This window comes from Diadema setosum, chromosome 22, assembly GCF_964275005.1.
Source record: "Diadema setosum chromosome 22, eeDiaSeto1, whole genome shotgun sequence".
NCBI lineage: Eukaryota > Metazoa > Echinodermata > Echinoidea > Diadematoida > Diadematidae > Diadema > Diadema setosum.
In genome coordinates, this window is record NC_092706.1 from 16,263,949 (window position 1) to 16,279,730 (window position 15,782).

Consider the following 15,782-nt stretch of genomic DNA (forward strand, 5'->3'; position numbering starts at 1 on the left):
CCTGTATAATGCATCTTAACATCACACAATGATAACGCCAATCTCATGCAATACACATCTATTGCATGTTTCAAGGTGTACTGCCTGTGTGAATAAAATCACAAATGTGCAAGCTCTTTTTCATACAAGTTTTATTCTCAAGTTTAATACATCAAAATTTTGCACACGCACATTCAACTATTCTACATTCTACATGCCTGATTATTCTACAAACTCCTGACATGGAGCTTCCATCATCAAGTTGTACATCTTAAACTTAGAATTGATGATAACATGCAAAGAAAACAAAAATTATAGGAAACAAACATGCAAAATCAGGATGAAATCTAAATTAAGTTTGTTGTCAAAATTCAGAAAACTGATGAAAATCTTGATAGGAATGAAATCTCCCCACATGTATTTATTCTCCCCTTTTTTACTTGTCGCCAAAGTCAGGATGTGGCTTAGAAGAAGATGCAACCTCATCACTGGTAAATATGATTTGATTTCTATGATTTGATTTGTGATATGATTTCTATGTACATTTGTTGTCATAACAGAAATGTAAGATATGTAGTATGATTGACATGGAATGTCAAAAAATAGTTTGGACAACTATTATCACACAGTTTTTCTTAGAACCAACAATTATAGGGATGGTACAGTATTGTTGGATATGAGAATTGGGCTTTTAACTTTTTGCGAGATACCAAGAAAACACTATGATAAAGTAAAGAGCATAACATTTTATGAGGAATTCAAAGTTTATTTGATGAAAATCGGGTTTGGAATGACTGAAACATCCAAAAACAAAGCAAAAACAAAGCGATTGTAATAAAGTGTGGGTCCCACACTTTATTAGAATTGCTCTTTTTTGGATATCTCAGCCATTTCAAAACCAATTTTCATCAAATAAATGTTGAATTCCTAATAGAATTACATACTCTTTTATATTTCATAAGAGGTTTCTCATTATCTCACCAAAAAATGTTAGAAACTTGAAATTAGGTCTCAACCAAAACTGTACGATCCTTTTACTTGCTCTAGGGGGAAAGTTGGATAAGGATCAACATGTCACTAGGAAGATTGCTTAGTTTCAGATACTTTATCATTACTGCGATTGTTAATGTTATCCACACAGTCTGAATTCTCAGAAGGCTGACTGTTCCTGAAGCAGGGTGCAAAGACCTTGCGATATGCATTCATGTAGTGCTTGTTGATCCATCCATACAGATATCGGTTGATGGCAGACTTCACCAGGAGCAATATTGAGATATACCTCCAAGCAGGCACTGCTGCAGGAATGGCTTGTTGCAGCATCAAATTGATACAACCAGGAAGGCAGGTTATTATTACCTCACATGATACCAACAGAGCAACTTTGGTAATGCGCAGCTCTTCTTTGCTGTGTACACTTCTGCTACAGGGACCATGCTGAGTTGTATTCTGCTGATCAGCAGGGGGTGCAGCGTGAATCCTTTGGCGAGCACATCGCACTGAGCGATAGATGTGGTTGTAGGCTAGGGGCACCGCAAGAATGACTATTCCTCCTATGCCAGAAAACACTGCAAAGTAGACCCATGACTTGTGGTCATGAGGTTCATAAAAACAGTACATGTAGACATCTACATACTTGATTTTAGCAGATATCAATTCTGCCAAGATTGTGAAAGTAATGGAGCAAATCCATATACACAAGAGATAAACAAGAACCTTGTATCCACTGAATAGTCTTTCAAACAACACTGAAGATTTAGTGATCTTTACATAGCAATATAGAGTAAAGAGTAAGGCAGTAAGAAAGGAATTTCCTGGACAGGCGATGAACAGGTAAGTAAACGCCTGGCATGATCCATAAGTTGAAGGCCACGATTGATAGTAGGTTTGTGCAAGGAACATGGGCATGACAACAGCAGTCACAAGGAAGTCAACAAATGACAGGTTGACCAAGAAGGCATTGCTCCGTTTCCGCAAGGCTGGTGACTTGGTCACCACCACTAGGGCACAAACATTTCCCAATGTTCCAACAACACTCAGGATAAGGCTGACAGCAAATCGTACTGTAGCTTCCGTAGAGAGGGCCATGATTCCTAGACTTGCTGCCTCATAGCCGGGAACACAGAGTATGCATAACTATTTTTACATTTATATGTTGGTGAAATGAACTGAAGGTTACTGTTCTCAGTCATGATGAAAATAGTGTCAGCACTACATCCACATCATGGCAGGCCATCAGGCTACTTAATGAAGTCTACTCATGCATCTAGTCCTGGCCTTTCAGAACAAATTCAAAAGCTTTCTAATGCATTTAGAAAATAATTCTTCCACTCATATAATATCTGCATTCACAAGAATCTGAACATTGGTCTAAATTACCATGTATCTTACTTCATTCCTCGAGTGTATTCTTGCTTGAGTCTCCACATAACTTATGACATGTAAGTAATCTAGAATTATCTTCACCCTGAATGGCATCACAAGTAACAAACATTGGGTTGAAAAGTCTGCACAGTGACTTTCTTCTTGTAACTCCAAACTCTCTGTCAAAGAAATGCAAAATGATCACGGCAGAAGACTGTGCATCTAACAAATCCATGGCAAGCCCAGCCCAAATCTGAGAGAGCTAGGGCAGGAAAGCAATTACCATAATCCTTACCAGTTCATACTAATCATGATGAACACAAAGAGACATTTTTTTTTCTCACACAGTTTTGATGATGAAAGCAAAGAGTGACATGTCTTGTATAGATTTTAGGAAGTATTTTAAGATAAAAACGTTCGCAAACAAATTTGCTCACGTTAGTGCTATCAAATTGACTCATGAACGGCACGAATTTGGCAATGTACACTCTACGTCTTATCCAACAGGGGAAACACTTAAATGCTACGAGTGATAGAGATAAATCAATCATTGTCATATCCTGAACTCTGACAGTTCTATGAAACAAGTTGCAACAGAGAAAGTGAGAGAGAGAGAGAGAGAGAGAACAAAAAGAGGAAGAGATGAAGAAAATGTTCATCAAAAAGCTGCTGCCTGCCATGAACATTAATCATGTGCAATTATAATCATGGCTTCAAAGTTGGCTGCACATCAACAGTGTGATTGGTTGTTACATGCTGTAGACAGTAAATTACTTTCTGCTATCGAGATGATCGAAAGGATTGACAGATGATCAGTGGAAGTTCATGAGAGGTTTTCATAAATACAAGTACTCATTTTTCAAGGCTTATGATGAAATGGCATCAACTTGGGGAAGTTCTCAAAACATTATTAGAGCATCAATGACAAGGACAAACACCCACAATTCCAGTTACTGTCATCATGTATATCACATGGATGGTAGTAATTGCATTTGCGATGACATTATATGTGTGTGTGTATATATGTGTGTGTGCATGTGTGTGTTTTTGAAAGAAGATGGAATCAATGGATTTGATGGATTTTAGAAAAAAAAAACCTTTAGGCATTTGCAGAGCTTGTATAAGACAAATGATAATCACTTAAGATGGTTGTCATTTTTCCAGAAAACCATGAAAAACTAGATGGACCTAGTGGCAGTGGCAGTAATGACAGGGATGCTATAATATCCATTATGAACAAACATAACTCCATTTACATTTAGGAGCTGTACCATAACTTGGAAGTTCACCATAATATTTCTTTTTTTTTTATCGTTCATCTCCCTGACATGAACTGCATTTCTATAAATCATAGCCTAGTGAAGCCAAAAAAAAAAAAAAAGAAGAAGAAGAAGAAGAAGAAAATCCTAACTCACAAGTAGAATAAGACCCATCTAAGCACTTTTGTGTTGAATACTCATTAATTTCAAGATCATCTACTCACTTGTCCATACTGTGTATTCCACATTCAAAAGATTACAAATATTTCAAAGTATCCCAACAATTATCCGAAATCTCATGAAGATGTGAATACAGCTTGCTGAACACCCTTAACAAACATGTCATTGTTATTAATAACAGACAACCTGACAAACAACATTTTCTCTTAGCATTACTGAATGATACTGCAGTTACAGTCAACCTAACAAACCTCAAATTAGTCAGGACTGAAGAAAATGGTTTAGCCTGTACAAGAACTTCAAGGTAGGCATTATGTGAGCTTTACGAGGAGATACATTAGGAAAAAAAAAATCAGGACTTTGGTTTTACCTTTGATTTAAGTGATATTCATCTAATCTGACATCAAGGTTGACTGTACTTGCAAAGACTTGGCAAAGCAACATTGTTAAGTTAGGACAGAAACAACCAATATAAAAATGTTAATCAGCATAATCAATGATAAGTATGGTTAAGTGTATAAAATGAGAACTATAGTTACAATAAACTTATTTCTAGAATAAACTGTCTACAGTTATGGTTTAGTGAAAAAAATAGTAATATCTCCATATATTGCAGGTTGTTTTTTTTTTTTTAGTGTGGTAGGATGTTTTGTGATACAACTGACCTACACATAACATGCATCAGATGTGATAACTCGAAAATTTTTTAATCACTGCTTGCAATGGTAAACAGTACCTTTAAAGAATTATTTTCTCTGTGAAGCAATAGTCCACCCATACTTGTCAGATGATGGAACCATATTAATTATTCATTATGCAAAACAGTTACAAGTAATCAGGGCAATGAAGTGGAGAGAGAGAGAAAGAGCAATTATGTTCGAAGTGAATTTAGACAAAACAAAATATATCATCAGCTTTCCACTCTTAGCTGAACACTTTCATCAGGGTAAATGTTTTGTCGTTGAGGGCATGGATACCTCCTTTTAAACCTAACCCTTGCTCATTTTCTAATCTTAATCTCTCTCCCTCCCATCCTCCCACCCTCCCACTCATTCTCTCTCTCTCTCTCTCTCTCTCTCTCTCTCTCTCTCTCTCTCTCATACTTTCAGGTTGTCTATCCCACTGTACGTTCTTCCATCCATCCATAATCTGTGGTGCTGACTAAAAATATGAACCACCGTAGTTTCAATTTCAATTATTAAATGATGTAGTTTGCTTGCTACAGCTCAATTCAAACTGAACCTTAAAGTCAACCAAAGCTCACTTGGTAAACTGCAAGAATATGACTATGAAATGTAACATCCACAAGTAAAAGTAAGAATACAAAGACTTTCAAACAGTGCTTTAAATGGTGTAAAGATGTGCAGTTATTACTACCTTTTCTAGGCAATCAAGACATCTCAATTTCTACACAATTTAATTTCACATCAAACTGACAATCTCCAAACATCTTCACTGGTTAATTTACAACCATTTATTATTTAGAGAAATTACTGTAAAATGACTTGAGTCAAGAAACTTAATAGATTCAACATAAATATTTCCCCTTAAAAATGGTTTACCGTTTATGCTAAATAATTACAATACAGGTAATTTTCTTTAATCATGTCATAAACTTCCAGGTTAAAATACATAACATCACTGGCTATTCTATTGCTCACATTAAAAGAAATCTGCAGGACAATGAGGCAGAGAATGCTATTACTAATCAAATCAAATCAAAAGTTATATGAGTCTGTGTTTGATGTTCACTGAGACATGGTGGATATGACTTCTAAATTAAGATTTATAACACAATATTCTCTTAAAAGTGGTAATTACTAAATTCAATAACTGGTCTCTTGCCTCTGTAAAATCTGAATCCATTATCTAGTTAGAAAATGGTACATAAAATTCGCCAAATACTTATTCACAAGTTTCAGGAAAATCAAGTGGATGCTTTCAAATTTCTTTCCAAATGAATACATAATCTGGACAGCCTGGGACACCATAAAATGAATAGCTTATGGCACCCTTGGTACAGAAGCATGGAGACAATATCTAATTATTAAAAATATTTGAAGGATTTTGCATAAAATCTAATTACTGTACATGCCATCCACCAGACAATACTTTGACATAACTACAATTGATGTAAGAATACAGCAAATACCACTGGACATTTTTTTGCCTATGTACAAACATATCAATAATATTGAAAATCACAAGCATAATTACTATAGCAATAGTATTCTGACACAAGGTACTTATAGGAATTATAATAGGACTGCCAACATTCCCACAGCAACATCAAAGAGGTTCCAAGAGCAGTCAGGGAGACACTTCTGTGTGATATGCATTCACCAGCTAATATGTAAAAATAATTATCAAATTAGGGAGGTTTTACTATATGTGGTTTTTTTTTTCCAGGATGAGAAAAGATATTCAAAGGTTTCAGGGAGCCTTCTGAAGAATCAGGAAGATGTGACAACTCTCTCATTATGATGTCACTGACATACTGATTATTTGATCAATTATGCTTCTGTATCAGCTTTACATGCAAGACTTCCTGTAATTTAGACAACAAAACTAATAATGTTCTCAAAGTTCTGTTCTCACTATATTGTGGTTGCCTTGAATATTCCCAGAGTTGATCAGGTACTGAGTTGAGATTGTTGATTTTCAGTCAAACCAAAGGTAGGTAAAGCCAATCAATTTAAAAGGAGAATATATGTATAGAGATAGTCAAGAGCTTTATGTACCTGGGTATAATTATTGACCAAGAGTTATTATGGAAAGACTAACATCAATCCCTTTAGGTAAAGACTGATGCAAACGATGTACATTGTACTTCCTTACAAAGATAAATTCATTCATGATTACAAGAAATTACAGAAAAGTTGGCAAGATGACAGGTGAAGGGACACATGAATGCAATGATATGATTTTGAAATAATTTTGGCAAATATAAGGAAATGTTAATCACCCTCTTCATTAATGTTAATACTCTAATGTGATCAGGTAAATGGTACACATTAAAGGACAAGTCCACCTTCATATACATATGGATTGAGTGAATGCAACAATATTTGTAGAACACATCAGTGAAAGTTTGGGGAAAATCCGACAATCTGTTCAGGAGTTATGAATTCTTAAAGCATCTGCGCAATCACTGCTGAATGAGGAGACTACTGCAGTGTATGATGTCACATGCGTACAACGGTATAAGGAAAATAAAAAGAGAATTTCACAAAACTTTGTTTTTTTAATAAAGTGCACATTTCTTCGACTCGTTACTGATGTATGTTAAGGGAAATATCATTCCCCTTGCCTTCTGAAAGAGATACATATTGTAAGTCGAGTGTTCTTTTATTATGCGAGAAAAGTGAAAATATGTTGAATTTTCTTTATACTTTCTTATTATATCGTTGTACTCATGTGACATCACAAGCTATAGTAGTCTTTTCATCCAGCCGTGACTGAGCAGAAACTTCAAAAATTCATAACTTTTGAACAGATTGTCCAATTTTCCTCAAACTCTCAGTGATGTGTTCTACTAATATTGCTGCATTCACTCAACCCACATTATGTCTATGACGGTGAACTTGTCCTTTAATGTAAGCACAGATTTCATGTTTCCTTAACTCATTCATTCTGCTCTTGATCCATAAATACAATGAACTACAAAAAAAAAGATAAACTGGTCATTATGTACTTGTTTATTGTATAATGAGTTTATGATTGTATATTGGGGTATTTTGTATATTAAGAACTGTATGTTATGTATGTGTGCATGTATGCATGTAGATATCCCTATTTGTATAAATATCAACAGAAAGCATTTCCTATATTGGACAATAAAATGAAATCTAAATCTAAATCAGAACGAATGTATTCCATTGAAATGGTGTTAGTTTTGTATTAAACTACATGATCCTCACTTCAAATCATGGCATCATGTTTTGAAAATAATTCACACAAAGACACATAGCTAGAGCTTGCTACACTCAAATCTAGATAGGTGGCTACTATCAGAGAGAATGTCCTTACAAGTAGGTGTCAATCAATGACTTGAATCATTGCTGTGCTAGTCACAAAATTCTCTTCTGACTGTTCAGTATGAAAGCAAAAATAGAATATCTTTCTGTAGACATTTCCATAATGCTTGTTCATCCAGCCATAAAGGAATGGGTTGACAGATGAGTTCATGTACAAGAGCACTGCTAGGGGGCGGTAGACATACTTGGCTGAAGGCACCACTATCTCCAGAACATGACAGACACACAGTGGAACCCAGGTGACCATGACTGAAATTGTCACTAGCATGGAGATTTTTGTAATCCGTAGTTCCTCTTTGGAAAGAGTAGGAATGTTTTGATGGGTGGCATCTTGCTCCCCACTGGCTGGCTGATTACGGACCCTTCTGCGAGCATTGTAAACTGCACGAAAGACCCTGTAGTAGGCAAGGGGCACTGGAATGAGACACGCCCCTGCACCTACCATCAGGATGGTCATGTAGAGCCAAGAATTAAAGTCATTTGGGTCATAGGAACACATGCCATACACTGGCACGAAGGTGATTTGACCCAATCCATATTCCGGCATGATTATCAGCAGGATACTCCCAATCCAAATGTAGAACAAGTAGAAGATCATCTGCCGTTGGCCAAAGATCCTGTTAAACACATCTGCTGACTTGGTGACTTTAACAAAGCACTGCAGGGTCATGAATGTGACTGTCACAAGTGAATTTCCAGAAGAATAGACAAGCAAATAGCTGAAAACCTTGCATGATGTATTGTTGAGTGGCCATGCCTCATAATAAACCTGCACAAGAATTAAGGGCACTAGGATGGTAGTCACCATGAAATCTGCCACTGACATACTGACCAGGAAGGCATTGTTTTGCCGGCGAAGTGTTGGTGACATGGCCACAGCCACAAGAGCACAAATGTTTCCAAATGTTCCAATAATGCTGCTCAGAAGAAATACCACAAAATATGCGACTGCCTCCTTTGACTGGAACATGGTGGGGTGAAAATTATAGCGTTCTTCCACCTTCTCACAACCTGCATGAAAAATGACTGTGGGTGTGATTTCCCTTTGATATTTGCTTTTGTCTTTCTACTGCACCAACCAGTTCAATAGCAAAAACTGCAGCAATCAATAATTTGAGAAACAATTATCCTGTTGAATGCTTTCACATTTTTGGGAGACAGTAATGAAAAGTAATCCCATTTAGATGGCTTATTTTCAATCATATTTAGTAGTCAAGAGTACTCTGCATGAATTCAGCTCAATCAAGTTGGTTTTATGGGGCTTACAATTGGAGAGAGATCCATTCAATTGTTCAAAAAAGTGAGAACTGCTTGAAAGCACTTCCATCTCCACTAGCAAATTGATCATGACAAACTGTTTAAGTACAGGTATGCTTGCCTTTCAAGGGGCAGTTTTCTCTCCATTAGCAAATTACTTTACTAGAATATGTCTGACATTAGACTTCAAGCAGTTGACAGAGGGCAAATTGATTCAAACATTTCCAGTCCCCGGTCACCAATTCAAACGCATGAAATCCTTCTTGCAATATGTAAACCTCAGGGTCAAAATGTGATTATCTAGGAGTGAGATTGTTCCAAGCGTCAATGCATGCAAAGTACACAACAAATTCACTTCATCAAAACTTGGTATTAAGTTAAGACATCAGTGCCACGCGATGCCATATCACGTAGTCACAGAAAAGAGTACCGGTAGTCACAGGGCAAAGTCTGTTCTAACTGCAATCTCATCCCAAAATTTGAAGAGAGCAGATGGATATACAACTGTCTTCAGCTACATGAAACTTCCATCCTTGAGAAATCAATAGTTCAAATATGTGCACACTCAACACTCATGCAAAATCCAAGTAGTTGATGAAACTTTCATAGATTCCTTCTTTGCAGTGAAATTTCCATTCTGAAGAGGTACCACATACATATGAATGATCAATGTTTACTTTTACTTCTTTACACAAATGACGCGAATGACTTTAAATCCAAGAGCTCGACATGAAGATTGCATCTTTTTGTCCTTGACAATAGTAAAATCTGCAAAGAAGAATAAAATGAGCATCTCCATGCACTGGCTGATGAGTAAATGAAATCAATGCAGAAAGTGGCATCTGTATGACTACATCTCACTATTTAACTCTGTCATGCCGTCGTGTTTGTGCTATGTCCCTGGCATTTATGGGAAAATGCTGACAGAGCATTTTACCATTTTTTTTTCTAAATTTGCCTGAACTGCTAGAAGCTTTTGTTTGAGAATAAAAAGGCTTCTTCACAGCAATGTCATCATCAGCATGATTCTGCAAAAGGTATGACACAATTTTACTTCTTTGTCTTTTAAGTCAAGGTTTTTCTCCATGGTGAAAAAGAAAAACAGTGTCATGGAAAACATCACCTCATTATTTGAAAAAAGCTTTCACCTTCAAGAGTGTGTTTTCACAATCAATGAAATGAGTCTTATTACAGTGCAGCCATCATCATCACTTGGTCTTGTTCATTCAAAGTTGATGAAAGGAAGCTCATTAGAGCGCAGTGGTCATTATCACATGGACTTGTTCATTGAATCACATCAAATATTCATTGTTTTGTCCTGGTCACACAAACACATATGTACATCACAAAAGAAAAAAAAAAATTGGGACAACGGTATAATGTAACCTAGATCCTCACTAAGGAGTCCATTGTTATGTACAGATGAGTTCACAGAGATCAATATATGCGTTGCTGATAAATTCAAACATTACTGTAGTTGAAATCCATCGAAGATAGACAGAATTTTCTATGCCAAGATTCCAGGAGGCACTTCCTTATTCCAATCAAGAATGCATCCCCACACATACGACGAAAGTAATGGGTAACCTCCTATTGATCACACATTTACCATTCCAAATGCTATAATCAGAGTGTTCTGGCAATCTACACATTCATTTTCAATATTCTCTGCCACAGCTACATGACTCAGAGACAAGTGGTTTCTTTTCTGTGCAAGTTTTCACCCCTTACTTCACAAGCATTTCTTTCTTTGTGAATATGGGTTCTAAAATCTTCACACTGCAATGAAATGGGGCTTGGAGATTGGCCATGTGTTCATTGGTGTATGAGCTTGTTTATTAAATTACATAAAATATTCACTGCTTTGTCCTTGCCACCACACAGTTGTACATCACAACCGCCTACTACTAAAGAAAAAAGCTCAAACTGTGGAACAAAAGCAACCTGGATCCTCATTGGTGGGTCAACAGACACGTCAGGAATAAATATGCATTGATTACTATATATTGTAGATCCAACTATCGCTGCAATCAATGTCCACGACAGATGGGAGGGATTTCTCTTGCCAAAATTCTGCGTTGCATTTACCGAACAAGAATTTGCTCTCTAAAGTTTTGGATTTGTACAATTAATATATTAATTGATCACACAATTCCATCACTATATACGCACAGTAGAATATCATGATATTCTTGCCATTCATACATGTTTATCTACAACATCCTTTGTTGGGATATACTGTATACAAATGGCTTCCCTTTTTTACACCTCTTACTCCAATACTTTTAATCCATCAACTGAATTTAAGTGGCAGTGGCAGGATCTCATTTCATAATTATAGCTAAGTAGGTCAGCAAGCAATGACCTGTCCACCCACTCACAAATCTTGATAAATGCTGTCTAAATTCCACTCACTGTAATAATTCCAATAAAACGTCTCCTTGCTCCTAAACAGTTAAAAAAAAAAAGAAGGAATTCTGCCACATTTCCAGAATTCCTGCCATGACATTGATATTTGCACCACAAATTCACACACTCATACTGTCATAGGCTATTTCTGACACCATTAGACTGGCAAGCAAATACAGTCAGCTCTCGACCAGTAGAGCTATTCAACTCAATTGTTTGTCTGTCATAGTGGTTGGGGTAAGGATGAAAGATGTGGTATTTACATTTGACACACAGATCAATGTTTCATGTATCCTATGATGAAGAACTGATACCTGATAAATAGATCTAGAAGAGGAGCAATTGAGCATGGAAATATACTACTTTTGAAATGCTAAAGGAGGTGATGTGTTTAAAAACATCAACAAAAGATTCAAGGAAAGAAAGACTTAAAAATTCCAGTGACTATTTCTGGTGCTGTTCACCTGGTCAATTGTGTTGCTGGTGACATGATGCACCAAGAAAAACATATCAGCCATTTGCTGACAGAAAAACCAGTTCTTTGACAAACTGACAAGCACAGAGAGCATGTACATTGTTAACATTCATTACCCTAAGTTCACTGAATTGACCAATCAAAATGCAAGAGAGTAAAGTTAACTGAAAGACAAGTATTTACACATCTTGTTGTATTCAATCTAGATGTCAATATAAAAATTCCATGCAGCCTATTCTAATTTTCCCACAATCTAATCAGCAAATTGCTTTGTCTTCTTTCCTTTTATCCCATTTGAGACAAGAAACCTGCAGTGCTTGCGATCACATCAGCAGTGCACTTCACCTCCATTGAGCTGAAATAAAGCTGTAGCAGGGATGATGAAATTAGAATGCTGTTGGAAGACCTTTGACAACTAATGAACAGACATATCCAAGCCAGTAGGGCATGAGTGGGTGGTGCCTGAATACCAATTACAGCAAGTGGGAAGGTATCCCTCAGGTCCAGCATACATAACCTTTTGTGCAACAGCAAACTTGCTAGTCACACGTATTCAAGGGTAAAGACAATTTAATTTTTGCATTCCAGCCTCTAAGAATAAGAATAGCAAGAGCAGCAAATATTTCAAGGCAAATGGTATGCCATGTTTCATTTTTCCTTATCCTGAATGCATGTTACTGTATGTACTTAAGTATATGACAAGTATGTGAATATTGCATTGTTCTGCCAATGCATATTTTATCCTATAAATTCAATTTGCAAAATCAATGTACCGGTACCTGTATTTCTAATTATTCTGACTTAACAGTAATCACATCTGTGTACACACAGAACACAAAGACATTAAATTACATTCTTTCATGATAAAACTGCACCCTGAGAGAACAAAACAAAAGAAAAAAAAACTTTCCTTGCTCACAAAGGAATAACTAGGGAATGTATATTCTAGTACGGATGGTGGTAGTACAGTTCTGATGCAATTCACATTATGACATATACTGTAGACTTAAGGGCTGATTTCACTGAGAATGTGAACAATTTGCAAAGGACGCGAATGTAAAAAAAAAAAATGTCCAAAATTCGGAATAGTTTTCTCTGAAAGTGTTTCGACAATGGAGCCGCAAGCCATTCTTGTGCATTTTGTTGGAAGTTCTAACAACGTATGTGCAAATGTCGTGTACCATTGCTAAACTTACAGCCAGTCACATACACAAAAAAAAAACCCATGAGACTTATATGCAAATAGTGCAAATTTCCCAATAATCAAAGAAAAAATATGTTTCCAAGGAGAGTTGATATCAGTCTCAAGTTGAAATCAAATTTCTTTTTTCTTTCTCCTTTCTCTCCCCTTCCTTTCTCTCTGTTGTTTGCTGGTTTATGCTTGCATGCTTGTTGGGTGTATTTCTGTGTGTGCCAACTTCTTTTCTGAGACCCTACCCCCATAAGCAACTTATTTTAATTTTCAAATATAATTTTGGCATACTCTAGAGTATTCTGTGACTTTGATCTATCATTTTGTTCTCTATACAGGGTTTTAGAATATTTGTTTCTATATAATTGTTTGATGTGTAGATGTAGGGCCTATGTGTGGATTTTAATTTGTAGAAAACCTAATATATAAAATGAAATGAAATGAAGTCATCATAAAATTAGTTACCTCAGCCTTATTTTTTATAATAAAAAAAATAATTATTTTCAAACCAAGTTCTATAGAAGTCAGACATCAAGGGGTGCCAAGTTTGGTAAAAATTTATGCATTCTCAAGAAGATAATGAAAATGTACAACATATACCCCTTTCCCGCTGCCACTCTCTATGAACCGCCATTGGATTTCTCGGTGAATTCATCGGGGAACCTCCCGTGAAATTTTCAGTGCCATCTTTTCACACCTACGACAATGCTCGCGGTGAATTTTGTTTGCAACTTTCCCCCAGACGTGTTTTCTGCTCCCACGACGGCCGATCCCAGTGGAAGTGTGTATTATATGGCGCGACATTTCGTGTGCTAATTTGAACGTGGTACTTTACCAATATAGTTCGTACTTGTAATTCTCTACCTCTCACAGAACTTAACTCCAAAATAGTTAATTCAACTGCAACATTCAACAGGACAAATGACACGGCAACTCAAGTACTAATCTCAGTTTTGCACAGCACTTATTTGTATATGGCATGCGTACAATACAACACGATCCAATCAAAGAGGTTCTATAATATCTTTGGATCCAATACCATGCCGGTGAACGTCACACGAACGACATACTAGTCGTGTGTATGTTTACATACACGCATTACGTGTGGATTAATTTGGGAGCCCGCGCTAGCTAGCGAAAAACGTGTGCATGACCGGAAAAAAACAAAAACAAAACAAAACAAAACATGACCTCTAACATTAATCTGCATATTTCGCCCGGTGTTTCACCGCGACGACCTTTCACGCTGGGCGTTCCTAGGTGAACCACCGGTGGTTTCCCGTTGAACTATCGGTGTTTACCCAGGACGCTTTTAGGGTAAAAATTGCCCAAAATTTAATTGGTGTTTCACCTAGGCTCCCCCGAGGTTTCAATCGAGTTTTGTTTCATACTGCGGGGTTACCCGGGTGCACCTGGGTGCACCTGGGGAAGATTTCCTTCAGCAGGAAAGGGGTAATAGGCTCTCATTTTGGACCACTTCCCCCCCCCCCCCCCCCCAGGCTCCAAGGGGGAACCCCTGGATCTGCCATGAACAAATTTGAAACCTTATTCATCAATGTACTAACTCATAGTATTAACAATAGCTCTATCACTTCTGGTTCTGAAGAAGATGACTTTTAACTATTCCCTAATTTGGGTGTCTGGGATCCTTGGGGGGCACCCAGGCGAGCACAGTGCCCATTTGAACAAAATTTGAGATGCTATCTGTCACAAATGTACACACAAGTAGTTATGTACATGTATCAAGGCTGTATGCATGGTTGTTTAATGTGTATGTACACAGGGTGACCAGATTAATGGAGAACATTCTATATGATATAGATATAGTACATACAGGCTGACCAGATCAGTGGAGAATTTTCTACATGGTATACAATGTAGCTACAGTACATGTATGCATGTGACCGGAAATACGTTATAGCTCACTCAATCTAGAATGATTTAACCCATTCCAGAAAATTCTAGGAAGTGCTGGCTGAGTGAGGCACTGCCCTTGTAGCCCAATGTGATTGGTAGTTAATTTTGGCAATGATGTTATGCACATATTAGGCAATGAGTCATCCAGGATTCCTGGAATTTGGACTTGCTAGTATGTTCAGGTATGTGGCTCCAGGTTGGAGAAAATTACAGAATGTACTAGAAAGGGGTGAATGGATAGTATATAAGCTGGAGAAATTCTGAGGTAGGCAGAGTACCCAACACCTCTGCTCTGAGAGTTACGTCACTTCTGGCTCTGAAGCGACTTGTTATAGTCAGTCTTGTGTTACCTGCTGACCTGCTATACAAACTGTGTTTGTGGAGATAAGGCCTGGGAGACATTTTGCCTGCAGAGAATTAATTTGCCTACATTGGAGATAGACTCCATATTTTAGTGTCAACGGACATTGTTACGGCAAAGCTGTGACGGGCTGGATTCCTTGCTGGACATTATAAAGTGAATCATCATTCAACGCATCAACTGGACGTGGTCGTCATAACATTTGGATTCTGCCCATTTCCTGTGGATTCTGCACGTTTCGCTGTGGACGTATATCCTGGATTTTTACCCCGGATTTAATACCGAGGATTATCACAACCTGCGCATTTGGATTTACGTCTGAGGTATCATTCATCGGTACATCGCGGATCATTCA

At 37.2% G+C, this 15,782-nt stretch overlaps 1 protein-coding gene across 1 annotated transcript; it reads right to left on the reverse strand.

Moving 5' to 3' along the window:
• Window positions 1-1,056: 1,056 nt before the first annotated feature.
• Window positions 1,057-2,064, reverse strand: LOC140245164 (melatonin receptor type 1B-A-like). The gene has a single exon (XM_072324763.1). It carries the CDS (start codon window positions 2,062-2,064, stop codon window positions 1,057-1,059), a length of 1,008 nt encoding a protein of 335 aa, XP_072180864.1.
• Window positions 2,065-15,782: the final 13,718 nt, after the last annotated feature.